The sequence below is a fragment of the Pelophylax lessonae genome (genome assembly GCF_965119305.1).
Source record: "Pelophylax lessonae genome assembly, chromosome: 2".
Lineage (NCBI taxonomy): Eukaryota > Metazoa > Chordata > Amphibia > Anura > Ranidae > Pelophylax > Pelophylax lessonae.
The window spans coordinates 226,654,411-226,672,658 of record NC_138769.1 but is presented as its reverse complement, the minus strand read 5'-3'; the positions used below and the strand labels follow the sequence as shown (position 1 = coordinate 226,672,658).

Here is an 18,248-nt window from a genome sequence, read left to right as displayed (position 1 = left end):
ACATCAGGTGAGGACAGCTTTCTCTATGGATCAGTGACAAGAGCCTTTACGGACCAGGAGCTCTCTGTCCCCTTTAGTGAATTAGCACAAAGTTTCAAACTGTGTGCAGAAGTATCTCATCTCCTCTGTAGAACTTCATACAGTTTTGATGCTTGCAGATACTATCTACCCATCTGGATGGTTGACTACAAGCCCACCTGGCTACTCCGAAGAACTTCCCAGGACAAGGGGTCGGGATTTAGCACATTTTGCTGTCCCTGGAAAGAATGCTACATTTGGCATTTCTCCCCTTGTATGCCACTGGCTGTGCTGAGGTAATCACACTGTCCTGTGCTCCCCACTGCACTGGGCAAGACTCCTGTTCAGGCCTCCAACTGATTAGATATTCCCATGCCAGCCCAGATGTCTAAAGGTAGTGGAGCTTCCTCTATTAGGCTTTTCTCCTTCCTTTCCTCAGCTCCAGCCTGGAGGCAGAGCCTCCAGCCCGGGGTCCCCTCCCAGTCCACACGACAGCAACCTCAGCAATCTTTCACCCAACTTCCCTGCTCGCCAGGCACCACCGTATTTAAGGGCTGACTTAGCCGCCCTGCCAGTCCCTCTGCCTGGGGATTGCCAGATTCTCTCAAGAATGCAGATCAAGACCTCCTGGCCTCCACCCACTAACTTCCAGAAGCTTCTCCAAGCTTCTAGATCCAGGGGGAAGTACCAGAAACCCATCCTGTAGAGCCATCCAACGTGACCTGCAGTAACCCAACCTAATTACAGACTCTCACAACTACAATGAGTCAACTAATAAATTTACCTACACTAGTTGCAAAATAGAGGGAGCAACATTAAAAAAAAGTTTTGCCTTTATTTGTACTTTAACTTCAGTACTTAGCTTTAGAGTAGAACTAAAAAGATTGTTTTTCATTTTGAATAGGATTAAAACCCTTATCAACCTTTTTTTTTTTTGGCCATCTGTGTCCCATTAAGGAGATGTCTTTTCATTTCCTAGTTCACAGCCAAAATAGGAAGTGAAAAGAAATCTCCCCCAAAGTGAGGAACTCCCTGGGTGTCACCAGAACTAGTATCCCCTTTGGAAGATTTTCCCTCTTTTCCTGTTCTGGTAAACAGTAAACACATCAAATAGAGAGAGAGTGAAACCAAAGTTTTGTTATTAATTATATTTTAAGGAAATTACACCTTCTGGGGAAGGCCAAATGTTATTGCCACCATCAGCAGTTCTTTAAACCTGCAAGTAAGGCCTCCCTGACCAAAATATGGCACCATGGGACTTTTATTTATTTTTTTTTTTTGGATTCCCCTTGACATCCATACCAGACCCTCATCAAGGATAAGGGTCTAATACTTAATTTTAGGGGGAAACTCACAAATTGTTATTTTGTATGTGTGTGTGCGGGATTCCGTTAACCCTTATACAAGACCCTCATCTGGGATAAGGGTCTGGTATGGATGAAGGGAATCCATGGGCTTTTGTTTACAAAAAGAAATAAAGTGTCTGGATTTGTAATTTGCCAAAAATTCCAGTTTTGCTGTAGTAGGTTGTATGGGTGCACCACTTCACAGGTAGGCTAAGGACATCTCCCTGGCATGGTTTTCAAAGGAATTTAGAGTTTTCAATGTTTCACTTAAAGCACTATTGAAAACACTGCTCTCCTCCCCAAACTGAATTTTTTAAAGTTCTTTTTGCTTTGGTACATGTTCCCCTGGGTGGTGCTCAGCCCTCCATGTCATTTGTTTGACCTATTGGTCTAGAAAATGGCCATTACTATTTTTCTAACATTCGGTTCACATTGACCTCAAAAGGGTTTGAATTTGTACCATGTTCTGCTAACCTACCTCTGATGATCAGGTGTTTACAAACTTTTGATCTTGTAGATGGTATTCTTTAGACATTGTGAGGGTCAACATATCCTGTGGTACCTTTTGTAGGAATATTTCTGGATATGCAAAAGATGCTTTCTTCAATTGTATAAGCATCAGTATTGCAGTTCCAAATGCCAGGATGACAGAGATGTAAATTTTGCAATCAGCGTATCTTAACAATTAGCAAACAAATGTACCTTCTTAAGGTTTAAGCCGTGAGAGATGTTGTCTGCTGTCATGAATGCTGCCAGTAAGTGAGTGATAGCACCAGCCTCTCCACAGTGAGGACGGAAAAGGAAAGTGTTCATTCCTCTCTCCCTACAAAAAAAGTGATGCTTTTGTAAGTATAAATTCATTAAATACAAATGAAATTATAAACATGCTCTGCATTTTAAAGATATTAAAATGTTCAAGTTCTTTATATAAAATACAACCTTTTGAAAAGTGTTTTTTTTCCCACTGTAGCGCTACCCCCCGAAGGAGCCGCTGATTTGTCCTTGGTTTTGCTCCCTGGTATGTTCAACAGCAGCCAGGCACTCAGCAACATCCACTCTTCTGGCTCAATGAATAATCTAGGGGTCACCTTTTAAGGTTTATTGCTGGATAACTTGCATAGGGCACAGGGAGCAGTGGTATACTCCAGAACACTGACCCACAGGGATAAGGGGACACTTCTCACTGCAGCTACTTCTTTGAACAGTTCCTTCAACAAAAGCTCAGGGAATGAACAGCACTGGGACTCCATAAGCATTGACCCACTTAGTGGACTCTCTAGACTGGATCCTAGGTGAAATCCCCCTTCCTTATCTTTAGAGTTTCTCAGAAAATAGGCCTCCCAGCTTTAGCAAAGCTGGCATCTCGATGAGCTCCTAGTATATGACAGCTGGGCAGCCCTCCAGGCTCAGCACTTCTTCTGGACAAGAACAGAGCACCTCAAGGCTTCAGACTATTTATGCTCACTCCCAGTCACCATCTGGGCACCCTACCCCAGGAATTGGCTGAGACAATATAAATAGTCAGCTGCTGATTTACTTTATCCAGCCCATTGCAATCTACAACTATCCAGAAGGCAGGGGGAAGCAGTCAAACCCACAGCCAGTGAAACAGAGCAGACCAGAACAATCACACTCTGATTACAGAGGAGCAAAAATAACTACATTTACCTAACAGCCTAGCAACCTATTTTAAAGAGTACTACACCATCAACCCTGGAAAACATTTCAAGTGACTATCTAGATGGTGGTCTTTCAGATTCCTTTAATGTGCATTCGGTGCAGAAATCTGATTATTTGACAAAGATTAATCAAATTGTTCTATAGTTTTGATCAACATTTACATCTACTATCAAATGCAAGTTGGAAGATCTCTGATTATTGCCTATAGTGCAGTTTTTTTTTAATTTATCAGTTTACCCAGTTACTATCAACACAAACATCAATCTACATGTAGCAAGGTTTCCAGGCCTATGGCCTGATGTGGGTCTGCCATTAGTACCAGTAATCCCTCCAGCCCATGTGAGCTGTGACCCTGGGTGTGACAACTGAAGCAGTGACAACTCCGGCATCTTTGTTTGTGGTTTTTTATTGGAATTAGGGGATGGGAGAAGGGAATGAGTGGGATACTCCTTGAGGCTTAAACTAATTACAATTGGGACTTTTACTCCTGAAATGCCCGTTTGGCGCTTCTGTGACGCCAGCTGGCGCCAGCCAACGCTCACTGACACAGAGAACACTCTGTAGAACAGAAGAAGTGCTGAATCCTCGACTTATAGTCCAGAAGATCCAAGACTGAGAACTGTAGAACTCCTTACACTGTTGTACTATGAAAGTCACTGAATACTTCCCCCCACCTGGCACAGCTTTAGGTAGTATATTGTAGAACTCTGTATAGCTGTCACTTTAACTGACACGTTCTGTGCAATTTAGGGCCCAGACTGCAGGTGCGCCCTTTAACCTTGAACTCTTCAGGGTCCACTGACTATGTACCCCCTCTGTAGCTTCAGGGTCCTCAACCTAAGTACCCCCTTTACAGCTAGCTGACACTGGATCCCAGAACCTCTTCCGGAGTGGTCCCCTCTGACTTCAGGCAGACCCCCCATTTGCAATCCTCAGTACTTACGACCTGTGTAGGCTTTCCTGGGACTGGACTCCTCTCTCTCCGCAGGCTCTCGGCACACCGGATCCCCTCAGCTCAACTCAGCACTCTCTGGACACTCAGGCGACACCCTGAGACATCCACCTTCCTCAGACAGGAGGAGAGACAGCCACACTTTCCTTCCTGGGACTCTGCTCCCGCAAAAGACACCGTGCCAAGCACTTCCCCCTAAACTTACACCCACTCCCAGAATCCTTTGCAGCATAATCTGCCTTCTGGAGTAGTTACAAGCTGGGATGTGTCCCCTAACTGGGCTTCCCACACTGCCCTATGAGAATCCTCTCACAGGAGTCAGTGGGGATACTTCTCCCCTCAGCAGGCACATCTGGAAGCCCTGACACCCTAGCTAAATAAATCACAGCCTTGCTGTTAGGCAGACAAGGCCCTCTATACATTTACCTAGCACCTACCTGTAAGGTGCTATATACAGATAAAGGAATATCCATACACCATACAAAAGTTTTAGATACTGTTCGAAATTCTTGTATCATATATTAGGATTCAGCTTTGTGGAGTTCTTCAAGCAGTCTCCTTCACTAAGTGCACACATTCATGCTGCATGTCTTGGCAGTTCAGGAATTTCAGTTAAAAGCACTGGGTCTGACTAGAATTGAATCTGAAATTTGGCTGACATTGGATTTGGACCCAAAATGAATACATTCAGATGTCCCAAGCTGAATTTGAAATAGTGTGTTTTATTTTTGGTTTGGAATCCCGAAAGGTTTCTAGGAGAAAGGGATCAAAAGTTTGCTCCAAAGACTGTTTTTGCCTTATATCTTCTTCTGTTGTTGCCTGGGTTCCCTTAGCTTGAATGCCAGTGCCCCCTAGGTCCCATCCTTCTATCTTAGAATCCCTGGTAGAGTTCTTAACCAGCTCCAGCCCGACTTTTAGTCAAATGATGGCCGGGGTGGGACCGCTCTAGATCCGGTTGTACGTCATAGGATATCCTCCCCAGAACACACCTTGTGCATGCCCTGTGGGCCATGCTGCAGTGCGATCTGATCGCAGATCAGTGTACCAGCATGCTGCCGGTATCATGTGTTTGCTGTGACCACAACGGATGGCTTCCATTTATGCCATTCATTGTGTACTATTGTGTTGATCTCTGTGATCTGCCAATCACAGCTCATCGGTACCATGTCATTAGCTGTAGCCAATCACAAAAGTAAACACTGAAAATGGTTATTTATACTAGTGATATTCACTTCTATTCTATTCTCAGCCTTTTGGCTAAGATCAAGTGTAGTATCTGTTCTTATCAGTGATCCAGTAGGAGTGCTGCGCTGTCATTCTGACCTAACTAGGGCTGGAGTGCTGACTATGTACTTCTGCTGGAGTGATGGGAGCTTGGAAGGTTAGTACCAGCTGGGACAGAAATCGGGGCAACTACAGGCAGTTGGGGCACAGGAGTAATCCCCCCGAGGACAGCTGGAAGAGCCAATTACCTCCTGATTTGAGTGGATCTACCTTGTCTGGACATGGGCAGGGAAGGCAGAAAGTCTGCAGTGTCTGTGCTCACTGGGAGTGGTTGCCCTAGGGGTGCTCTTAGTAACACTTGGGTGTGGGACCCCACTGTGTGAACAGGCACATGGTCACAGCAACCCAATGCTTATTTTCTGCACTGCGCCTTTTGGGGCAGGGTCTTTTGGCTAAGTCCGAGATAATTTTTGTCTTCCAAGCCTCAGGGCCCAGCCAGTGCCACTTATTTATTTCAGTTATATTTCTCCTACGTTTTGTCTACCTTTCAGTCTTGTGTGTGTTTTCTCACAGGATAAGGGGTCGGGGGGTAAGTCCTTGGGCTTGCCCTGACATCTAGGGGAAGGATGTGTGGCCCTCAGGTTCCTTCCTCTTCTGCCCCTGGGGGGTCTCTCTCTGGGAGAGCCTCTCTACCAAGTATGTGATGGTTGGGTTCGGCTGACCCAGAAGAACGAGGTCTGCCAAGCCTTCTGGCTAGGCAGACCATTGTAAACCCCTTGTCCCTGCCAGTAGCCTTGCGCCCCAGAGGATCAGGGTAGAGGTCCTACCCCTTCTGGGGGGGGGGGGGGGGGTGGACTAAAACACACCCTTAAGTGCACTAAAGTGTGTTTCAAGTGCACGTTTTTTGTTCACTTAATGGTTTTTCCATGTCAGGTTTTTGCCCCACCGTGGACTTAAAAAAAAACGTGATATTCACTGTTATAAGCAATCATAGTGTGGACTAACATCCTAATTACCTCCCCAGAATAGTACAGTGTTTCTATTGTAACACTGTGTTGCTCTGGTCATAGTTTGAAAAATAAATGGTAAAATAAAAAAAATAACAAAAATATTTAAAAATTGATAAAAAATAATATATTTTTTTTTTATTATTTTATTTTTTTAACATACTGTCACCAGTCAGTGTCCCTGATCACTGCCACACCAGCTATATGATAACGCTGCACTGCACTGGTGATAGTATGTAAAAAATTAATTGTGAAAAACACAAACTTATCTTCATTTTCCAAAAAACTTAAGAAAAGTCACCATGCCTCTTACTAAATACCTTTGACTGCCTACTTTCCAAAAAGGGGTCAAATGAGATAGGCCGTCCATACATCAGGATCGACCGATTTTCAAATATATATATATATATATATATATATATATATATATATATATATCATAGTTTATGGACTCTATAACTTTCCTACAGACCAAATAATATGCACTCATTTGGGGTATTTTCACCAAAGAAGAATACATTTTAGCTTAACTTTATGAAAAAAGATTATTTGCAAAATTTTATAACAGAAACAAGGAAAAACTTGTTTTTTTTTCCAAATGTTCAGTCTTAGGGCTCTTTCACACGGGCAGTCCGATCAGATCCGCCAGTCAGTTTTTTAGGCGGATCTGATCGGATCCTCCATGCAGCTCTATGTCACCTCCGCTGACACCCGCTGCCATTCGCATCCGATCCTGTGCTGAAATCTGGACGGATGGAAACCCTATTTTTCCATCCGTTCAGTAATCGGAGCGGAGCGGATCTGATGAGAGCGGACAAGCGGTCCGCTCTCCTCCGATCCCCCATAGAGGGCAGCGGGTGCTGAGACACCTCCCTCTCCGCTCTGCAAGCGGAGACGGAGCTGTCATCCGCCCGGCTCAGCGGGGATCGCGGATCGATCCCCACTGAGCAACACGGATCCGCCTGCGGAGGCGGACCATGTGAAAGAAGCCTTATATTGTTTATCAGCAAAGCAAAACAAAAAAACCCAGCTGTGAATAAATAACACCAAAAGAAAGATATATTTTTGTGAGGAAAAAAAAGGTAAAAATGTAATATGGATGCAGTGCTGCATGGCCGTGCAATTGTCATTCAAAGTGTGACGGCACTGAAAGCTGAAAATTGGCCTGGGCAGGAAGGAGTGAAAGTGCCCTGTATTAAAGTAGTTAAAAGAAGTAGCTGTGTTTTGAAACCATTAACTCATCAGGCAGGGCTGCCAGAAGCTTCCTATACCATTCTGCAAGGTTTTGCATAATTTTCTGCTCTACAATACACACCTTGTTGGAGCCTGGTTTGGATTCCATTTCATAGCTCCCAACTGTCCCTGATTTGGAGGGACTGTCCCTGATTTGGAACAAAGTCCCTCTGTCCATCATTCCCCCTCAGTTGTCCCTCATTTTGGTCTGATCTAGATAGTTGTTTATAAAATCCACTATTTATCTTTCAAAAAGTGTTTCCCAGTGCTAAATCTTTCATCCAATTTCTAAATTGCTGCATTTCTAAATATCAAAAGCCCATAGAGGGAAAAAAGCACTTGTGGGTTTAACTAATCTTTTTTTTTTTTTTTTTTGATAATTCTTCTTTAAGGGGGTGTGGCAGGGGGTGTGTCCTATGCCTACATAGCTTTGCTAATAGGTGTTCTTTGTTCCGATCTCAAAGAGTTGGTAGGTGTGCCATTTTACTCTCACAGGACCTTAAATTCAGAAATTCAGAATTTTGGTGGTTTCAATTTTTAAAAAAAAGTACAGCTGAACCACAACTGCCATTGGCTTCTGCTGCTGTCAATCACAGCCAGTGAGCCAATGAGGAGAGAGCAGGGGACGAGTCTGAGCCATGCTCTGTGTGTGTATGGACAATGTATATGGTATAAAGATGGGAGGGAGAGGTTTCAAATAGTATCCTGGTACTGTTGTCCTGGTACAGTAGAGTGAGTAGAGGGAGTAAGCACCCTAGGGCAAAAAGTGTGTAACTGGCAGAATTTCTAAATAAAAAATAAGGGAAAACCACCAAACAGAAAACGAAAGTAGCCGCCACATCTTAGAAATTTATATATATATATATATATATATATATATATATATATATATATATATATATATATATATATATATGTAACCTGACACTTCTGGGTAGCGCGCCCCTGCCAGCTTGCTCCCGCTGTGATTATGTGATTATACACAGCAGGAGCTGATCTGCGGGTACTGGGTACTCGATGTCTGCTGGCACCCGCTGATCGTGAGGAAAGACACAGAACAGTGGTCTGCCGATGCAAACAAGGCAGATTGCCTTTCTGAGAGGGGGAAGGGATGGAATTTGTGTCCCTGCCAAGCAGAGAATAAATTCCATCTCACCCCCTAGTAAAAGCACCTTCTACACTAAAACACTGGCTAGAAACACAGTTAACCCTTTGATCGCCCCTGATGTTTAACCCCTTCCCAGCCAATGTCATTAGTACAGTGACAGTGCATATTTAGCACTGATCATTGTATTAGTGTCACTGGTCCCCAAAAAGTGTCAAAAGTGTCAGTTAGTGTTGGAATGTCTGCCGCAATATCGCAGTCCTGCTATAAGTCGTTGATCGCCGCCATAATTAGTAAAAAAAAATTATAAAAAATAAATAAATAAAGATATCCCATAATTTGTAGAAGCTATAGATTTTGTGCAAACCAATCAATATAGGCTTATTTGGATTTTTCTTTTTTACCAAAAATACGTAGCTGAATTCATATTGGCCTAAATTGATGAAGAAATTCGATTTTTTTCAATTTTTTTTATTGGATATGTTTTATAGCAGAAAGTAAAAAATATTGTTTTTTTTTTTTTTTCAAAATTGACAGGTTTTTTTTTTTTTGTTTTGTAGCGCAAAAAATAAAATAAAGAAATAATGATCAAATACCACCAAGGGAAAGCCCTATTTTTGGGAAAAAAGGAAATAGATTTTTTTGGGTACAGTGTTGCATGACCATGCAATTATCAAAAGCAAAAAATGGCCTGGTCATGAAGGGTTTTTTGTTGGTTAAGAAATACTTTAAAGTTTTACTCTAGTCCCAAACCAAGATTTCAACTTCTAAGAAAATCAGGCGAACATTTTCGTCCAAAGAATTTTGCGTACGATTTTGGTATAGTGTGTACAGAACTTTCTACAGATGGGACAGAAGGGACAAACTCTGGAAAAAATGAACAATTTTTGTTTAATGTGTACCGTTTTCAGATGACAGAAAAGAAAGACTGCGCATGATCAGAAACAATAAACAACAAAAAAAAGCCTTTGTCGCAGGAGAATTTTCAGACAAATTTTCATTCATCGGTTCCAATTTGCTGTGAAACAACGAGGAAAATCGGACGATTGTTTGCCCGATTTTCTTATAGTGTGTACCCCACTTTAAAGGCTTTTATCCATCCATTCATTCTTCTTATATGTAAACCTAATAAACAAACAGCTACCACACAACAGTGAGCATTCGCATAACCGCAAATGTCTTGTGAACCAGTTCCTTACCGGGTCATAGACAAATGACGCCGGCAGGAAAATCTCATCGATCCGGGCGGCCACATATGACGCCTGCCCGTTCTCGCCGCTACTGCGCGCCCCTGGGGCGATCGGGGACGAGGATCGTCCCTCGGACAGAGCCCATCCCCGATCAAGGTAAAGAGCCAATGAAACTGGCTCTTTACCACATGACCGGCTGTGTCCAATCACAGCCGGTCACAAATGTCAACAAAGATGTGGTAACTCACTGTTACCAGGTTCTCCTCCTCACACACGGATCCAGTGTGAGGAGGAGATCTAGAAACAGTGAATTAGAGTACCCCGAGTACCTGCCTATCAGAGTACCCGAGTACCTTCCACCTGTTCATCAGAGTACCTGCCGCCTGCCTATCAAAGTACCCGAGTACTTGCCACCTGCTCATCAGTACCTGAGTACCTGTCATCTGCCTATCACCTGCCCATCAGAGTTTTATGTGTGATTTATGTCCCTAGAATGCATGATGGTGCTCCTTGGATGCCCCTCTATGTGGCTATGCTGTGAAAAAGTCTCACACGTGTGGTATTGCCATAGGAGGAGTGGCAGAATGTATTTTGGGGTGTAATTTTTGCTGTGTACATGCTATGTGGCTATGCTGTGAAAAAGTCTCACACATGTGGTATTGCCATAGGAGAAGTGGCAGAATGTATTTTGGGGTGTCAATTTTGCTGTGTACATGCTATGTGTTAGGAATATCCTATAAATTGACAACTTTGTGTAAAAATAGGTTTTAATTTTTTTCCCACATTTTCCAAAAACTTCTGGAAAAAAAAGACATGTTCAAAAGACTCATAATGCCTCATAGAATATACGTTGGGGTGTTAGCTTTCCAAAATGGGGACATCTGTGGGCGTTTCCATTGTCTTGGTGCTCTAGAGCCTTCAAAAGTGTGATAGTTAGTCAGAAAATGATATGTGTAATTTATGCTCCTAGAACACTTGAAGGTGCTACTTTGATGTTGAGTCTCTTTATGTGGTCAGGCTGTGTAAAAGTGTCACGCATGTGGTATCACCATACTCAGGAGGAGTAGCAGAATGTATTTTGGGGTGTCATTTTTTGCTCTGTACATGCTATGTGTTAGAAATAGCTTATAAATTGTCAAGTTTGTGGAAAAAAAAAAAAAGAAAAAACATATATTTTTCTTCATTTTCCCAAGAATTGTGGAAAAAATTACAACCTCAAAAAACTCACCTCTTAATACCTTGGACTGTTTACTTTCCAAAAAGGGGTCATTTGGGGGGTATTTGTACTTTCCTGACAAGAATGGAGATAGGCCGTCAGTACATCCGGTGTGATAAATTTTCAGTAATTGGTACCATAGCTTCTAGACTCAATAACTTTCATACAGACTAAATAATATCCACTAATTTGCGTTATTTTTACCAGAGATATGTATACATTTTGGCCCAAATGTATGAAGAAAAATAAATTTTTTGCAAAATTTTATAATTGAAACTAAAAAAAAGTGGGTTTTTTTTTCAAAAATGTTGCTCTTTTTTTGCTTATATCACAAATAAAAACCCTAGTTGTGAAGAGCATATACCACCAAAAGAAAGCTCTATTTGTGTGAAAAAAATGATTAAGATTTTGTTTGGTTACAGTGTAGCATGACTGAGCAATTGTCATTTAAAGTGTGAGAGTGCTGAAAGCTGAAAATTGGTCTGGGCAGGAAGGGGGTGTAACTGCACTGTATGGAAGTGGTTAAATTGAATGGCCTGTATTAGCTTGCAAATGTAGCACTACATTTACCACATTTATTGTAATCTCTGGATTTACAAGTCTATTGTAATCTAGACAATACCTTAATAACTTAATACACAAACTCTGCATTTGGTACACATCAAGGTAATTATTAGTTTACAAGAGAAGAAGTAGCTGATTTACAGGTATATTGTATGCGGCTAAAGAGATTTGCACTATTGACATCTAGTTAAAAGACCGATAACTATTACATGTAAACGAATCCAACTATTATTGCAAAATAATAATTTTCCCATGGGGTGGATGTAGATATGAGACAGAATTTTGGCAGGCATCAGCTCACATTCTTGCATTAAGGGAAGTCAAGATGGGTAGGACAAAAACTATAATGGTAAATAATATGGGTCATATATATTAGAAGGACTCATGTTGCAATTCGAGTGTTATAAATAACCAGATTAAAAATTCAGTTATTTTTGTATTTTACAGCAAAGCCAGTCCAATAGTTACCAAAACTACCAAATAATAGTTAGCTTTGTGCAAGTCCAGAGACAGGGCCGGTGTAACGTGAGAATTACCTACCCTGTGAGAAAAACCTACCCCTCGTCACTTCCGGCCAGGAACAGCTGAGCAGCGCAGCAGTGCGCATGCTCACAGCCCAGGATACCTAATGGAGGAGCTGAGGATCAGACTAGTGCGCATGCGCACTAGTCTGAAACGATCTCGTTGTCCGTTAAAAAAACCTACCGACGCGGCGGTGACATAAAATAGCTGTGCTGCACTATGAGTCATCTCCGCGCCTGTCCTGGTCACTTCCCTGATCTTGGCTAGTAAATATAAAAGCGGCTGGCGGCTCCGTGATTTATCTTTTCATACAGCCGCCGCCGCCGCTTTTATATTTAGTAGCCGAGAGCAGGGAAGTGACCGGGACAGGAGCGGAGATGACTCATAGTGCAGCACAGCTGTTTTAATGTAACTGCTCGCGTTACACAGACTGCCGTGAACCGGAAGTGACGGGGGTAGGTTTTTCTCACGGGTAGGTAATTCTCACGGAACACCGGCCCTACCATGGGTCCTGGTGGGACCACGGGACCCAGGCGGCACTTAGAGAGGGGCGGCCCCCGGCCGCCTCTTCTCTTCTTCGGCTAGCTAAAAAAAAAAAAAAGGTCCGCGGCCAGCCTGACATGCACACTGCGTATGCGCCGCCGCCGCTCGGAAAAGCCCGTAAACGTTTGGCTATTTCCGGGAATAGCCGAACATGTATGGACTTTACCGAGTGGCTGCGGCGCATGCGCAGTGTGCATGTCAGGCCGGCCGCAGACCTTTTTTTTTGGCGCCGGGTGGCGCTATTTTTAAATCCTAAGGCGTCCTTTAGGAACAGGTAAGTGAGACTGCTCCACACACAGCCACACTACCTGTCATTATGCGGGGCTGCAGGCATACTACAGAAGATGCAGTGCTGCGAGCATGGTATATGCCCACAGCACTGCATTTCCTGTAGTATGCCCGCAGATCCGCATTCTCCTCTACCATGCCCGCTGCACTGCATTCTCTTGCACCATGCCCCCAGCCCCGCATTCTCCTGCACCATGCCCACAGCCCTGCATTCTCATGCACCATGCCCGCACCCTGCATTCTCCTGTACCATGCCCGCAGCCCCACATTCTCATGCACCATGCCCGCAGCCCCGCATGCTCCTGTACCATGCCCACAGTCCCGCATTCTCCTGTACCAAGCCCGCAGCCCCGCATTCTCCTGTACCATACCCGTGGCCCCGCATTCTCCTGTACCATGCCCACGGCCCGCTTTCTTCTGTACCATGCCCGCAGCCCCGCATTCTCCTGTACCATGCCTAAAGCCCTGCATTCTCCTGTACCATGCCCACGGCCCCGCATTCTTCTGTACCATGCACGCAGCCCCGCATTCTCCTGTACCATGTCCGCAGCCTCGCATTCTCCTGTACCATGTCCGCATCCCTGCATTCTCCTGTACCATGTCTGCAGCCCTGCATTCTCCTGTACCATGTCCGCAACCCTGCATTCTCCTGTACCATGTCCGCAGCCCTGCATTCTCCTGTACCATGCCCGCAGCCCTGAATTCTCCTGTACCATGCCCCCAGCCCTGTTTTCTCCTGTACCATGCCTACAGCCCTGCATTCTTCTGTATTTTGCCCGCAGCACTGTATTCTCCTGTACCATGCCTGCAGCCCTACATTCTCCTGTACCATGTCCACAGCCCTGCATTCTCCTGCACCATGCCCGCAGCCCTACATTCTCCTGTACCATGACCGCAGCACTGCATTCTCCTGTACCATGCCCGCAGCCCTACATTCTCCTGTACCATGTCCGCAGCACTGCCTTCTCCTGTACCCTGCCCGCAGCCCTGCATTCTCCTGTACCATGCCCGCAGCACTGTATTCTCCTGTACCATGCTCGCAGCCCTGCAGGGCACTGTGGCACTATAGACAGTAGAAAGCCTGGTGCGCTCATCTGCCTAGTGTCTACTGCTCTGTCCTGCTCTTGCTGTCACTCCGTACACACTCACACCCCTCTGACTGCTTTCATAGTCCTATAGAATGTGGGGGCCTCTTGGAGGGCGTGAATTTTTTTTGGGGGGGGGCAGCATTTCATTCTCTGACCCAGGCTGCACAATGTCTTGGGCCAGCCCTGCCAAGAGATAATAGTGGTTCAGACCTTGCCTTGCAGCTCTAGTCCTGGGTTCAGTTCCCACCTACAGTAGGACATCACATCCATGAAGTTCTGATGTTCTCCCTGTGATTTCTTTGGGTTTATTCCTGGTGCTCCAACCAAGAGGGAGGGTGTTGAAAAACATAGAAAAAGCCCTCTTCTTGGATTAAGTAATAGGACATGTTTTATTTACCTTGGTAGGCATGTAAGATCAAAACTAGGGTGGTGGTTCCTAGAAGACACATGCATACTGCGCAAGGCAGGAGAGAATCAGAATTCCCAAAATTGTATTGACTATAGGCTTTGATACCTAATATTGAATTAAAGGTAATTATGTAAGCAAAGAATCCGGAGTTCACTGAACCTTTGACACCTTTACTTTACAGGGTCCTCTTTATTCTTCGGCCAAGATTAGTGTTGCGAGGAAGGCTAGCATGGTCTGTTTTTGTATGTCTTAGCCATGGATTGGAGTAGGATTAACAGGTAAATATACAAATTAAGCACTTCCACTAATACATTTAACAGATACAAACTAGTAAGTACAAGTGCGTGTTTTTAGCAAATCCTGTAGCTACTGTATACACCTGATGGGGATTAAACCATAATTAAAGTGTCACTAAACCCACATCATAAAAAAACTATAAATAAATGCTGTATTACATTGCTATTCATACTCACTCAGCCACTTTAAGAAATATTTTCCGGATTCTGCAAAAAAACTGGTTGATCAGTTGCTCTCTATTTGTACCTTCTGTTCAAATCCCCAATTTGCAGCTGTGGTGGCAACTCTGCACATGCTCAGTTTTCAGTGAGTTTCTATGCTGAGCATTTCCCCCTATCACACCTAAGCAGCCCCTGTGACTTTAGAGTCATACATGTGGGCGTGTACACAGTGGTAAATGACAGCCTCCCTCCTTCTCCATGCCCACTAACCAGCTAAGCACAACAGGGGTGGATACTAGATTAATGGAGGCTTTACCTCCCTTGTATTGTAAGACACAAGCTGGAGGGGCATGACACAGCCTGTGACTGGCAGAAATCCTCTCACACCATGTATTTCGATAAAATGATAAAGATTTGATTTCAAATATACAGTCAGGTCCATAAATAATGGGACATCGACACGATTCTAATCTTTTTGGCTCTATACACCACCACAATGGATTTGAAATGAAACAAACAAGATGTGCTTTTTTACCTGCAGACTTTCAGCTTTAATTTGAGGGAATTTACATCCTAATCAGGTGAACAGTGTAGGAATTACAACAGTTTGTATATGTGCCTCCCACTTTTTAAGGGACCAAAAGTAATGGGACAGATTAACAATAATAAATCAAACTTTCATTTTTTAATACTGGGTTGCAAATCCTTTGCAGTCAATTACAGCCTGAAGTCTGGAATGCATAGACATCACCAGACACTGGGTTTCATCCCTGGTGATGCTCTGCCAGGCCTCTTCCTCAACTGTCTTCAGTTCCTGCTTGTTCTTGGGGCATTTTCCCTTCAATTTTGTCTTCAGCAAGTGAAATGCATGCTCAATCGGATTCAAGTCAGGTGATTGACTTGGCCATTGCGTAACATTCCACTTCTTTCCCTTAAAAAACTCTTTGGTTGCTTTTGCAGTATGCTTCGGGTCATTGTCCATCTGCACTGTGAAGCGCCGTCCAATGATTTCTCAAGCATTTGGCTGAATATGTGCAGATAATATTGCCCGAAACACTTCAGAATTCATCCTGCTGCTTTTGTCAGCAGTCACATCATCAATAAATACAAGAGAAGCAGTTCCATTGGCAGCCATACATGCCCATGCCCTGACACTACACCACCATGCTTCACTGATGAGGTGGTATGCTTTGGATCATGAGCAGTTCCTTTCCTTCTCCATACTCTTCTCTTCCCATCACTCTGGTACAAGTTGATCTTGGTCTCATCTGCCTATAGGATGTTGTTCCAGAACTGTGAAGGCTTTTTTAGATGTTGTTTGGCAAACTCTAATCTGGCCTTCCTGTTTTTGAGGCTAACGAATGGTTTACATCTTGTGGTGAACCCTCTGAATTCACTCTGGTGAAGTCTTCTCTTGATTGTTGACTTTGACACACATACACCTACCTCCTGGAGAGTGTTCTTGATCTGGCCAACTGTTGTGAAGGGTGTTTTCTTCACCAGGGAAAGAATTCTTAGTCATCCACCACAGTTGTTTTCCGTGGTCTTCCGGGTCTTTTGGTGTTGCTGAGCTCACCGGTGCGTTCTTTCTTTTTAAGGATGTTCCAAAAAGTTGATTTGGCCACACCTAATGTTTTTGCTATCTCTCTGATGGGTTTGTTTTGTTTTTTCAGCCTAATGATGGCTTGCTTCACTAATAGTGACAGCCCTTTGGATCTGATATTGAGAGTTAACAGCAACAGATTCCAAATGCAAATAGCACACTTGAAATTAACTCTGGACCTTTTATCTGCTCCTTGTAAATGGGATAATGAGGGAATAACACACCATTACTTTTGGTCCCTTAAAAAGTGGGAGGCACATATACAAACTGTTATAATTCCTACACCTTTCACCTGATTTGGATGTAAATACCCTCAAATTAAAGCTGAAAGTCTGCAGTTAAAGCACATCTAGTTTGTTTCATTTCAAATTAATTGTGGTGGTGTATAGAGCCAAAAAGATTCACATTTTGTCGATGTCCCATTATTTATGGACCTGACTGTATATTTGTATGCCAACATAACAGTTTATTTATATTTTTTTTTATGTATTCCAAAGCCTGTTTTTTTATTTTTTATTTTAAGGGATTAGCAGCCGAGACCTAGAAGCTCCTCCTGCCTATGTCTCCCTGCAGACAGGCTAGGAAAGATCTGGGTCATGCAGGGCCGGCCTTAGGTGTTCAGGCGCCCTGTGCGAGCTAATCCTGTGGCGCCCCCCCCCCCGCGTGCATTTTCTTGCACCTTTTTTATGATCACTAATAACTTAGCTCCCTTTACATCAGAGACCCCCCACACAGAGCCCCCTTTACATCAGAGACCCCCCACACAGAGCCCCCTTTACATCAGAGACCCCCCACACAAAGCCCCCCTTAATTTAGAGGCCCCCTACATCAGAGAGCCCCCCCCCACACAGAGCCCCCCCTCACTTCAGAGACCCCTCCACACAAAGCCCCCCTCCCATCAGAGACCCCACACACACATCAGAGACCCCCCCACCCCACACAGAGACCCCCTCACATCAGAGACCCCCACACAAAGCCCCCCTCACATCAGAGACCCCACACACACATCAGAGGCCCCCACATCAGAGAGCCCCCCTTACATCACAGACCCCCCACACGAAGCCCCCTTACATTAGACCCCCCCCCCCCGTGGAGCCCCCCACATCACAGACCCCCCCACACAAAGCCCCCCTTACATCAGACCCCCCACACAAAGCCCCCTTACATCAGAGCCCCCCCCTCCACACAGAGCCCCCCACATCAGAGAGCCCCCCTTACATCACAGACCCCGACACAAAGCCCCCTTACATCAGACCCCCCCATGGAGCCCCCCACACAAAGCCCCCCTTACATCAGACCCCCCACACAAAGCCCCCTTACATCAGAGCCCCCCCTCCACACAGAGCCCCCCACATCAGAGAGCCCCCCCTTACATCACAGACCCCCCCACACAAAGCCCCCTTACATCAGACCCCCCCCCCCATGGAGCCCCCCACATCAGAGAGCCCCCCTTACATCACAGACCCCCCCCCACACAAAGCCCCCTTACATAAGACCCCCCCATGGAGCCCCCCACATCAGAGAGCCCCCCCTTACATCACAGACCCCCCATGGAGCCCCCCACATCAGAGAGCCCCCCCTTACATCAGACCCCCCCATGGAGCCCCCCACATCAGAGAGCCCCTCCTTACATCACAGACCCCCCCTCACACAGAGCTCCCCACAAAAAGCCCCCCCTTACATTTTTTTTTAAAGGAGAGAGTCCTCACTTACCTTCCGCTCTCTGCAGCTTTTTTTTTTTCTTTAAACTTCCCGCCCACACATCCCCGGGAGTGTGGGCGAGGCGGGAGGAGGAGAAGGGG

General features: G+C 44.7%; 1 protein-coding gene across 1 annotated transcript in view; it reads right to left on the bottom strand.

Moving 5' to 3' along the window:
• Window positions 1–18,248, bottom strand: part of AMPD1 (adenosine monophosphate deaminase 1) — a 126,390-nt gene that overhangs the window by 9,074 nt on the left and 99,068 nt on the right. The window contains exon 12 of the mRNA XM_082246209.1: window positions 2,067–2,187. Coding sequence (XP_082102335.1) covers window positions 2,067–2,187 — 121 coding nt within the window. The remainder of the gene's footprint in view (window positions 1–2,066; window positions 2,188–18,248) is intronic.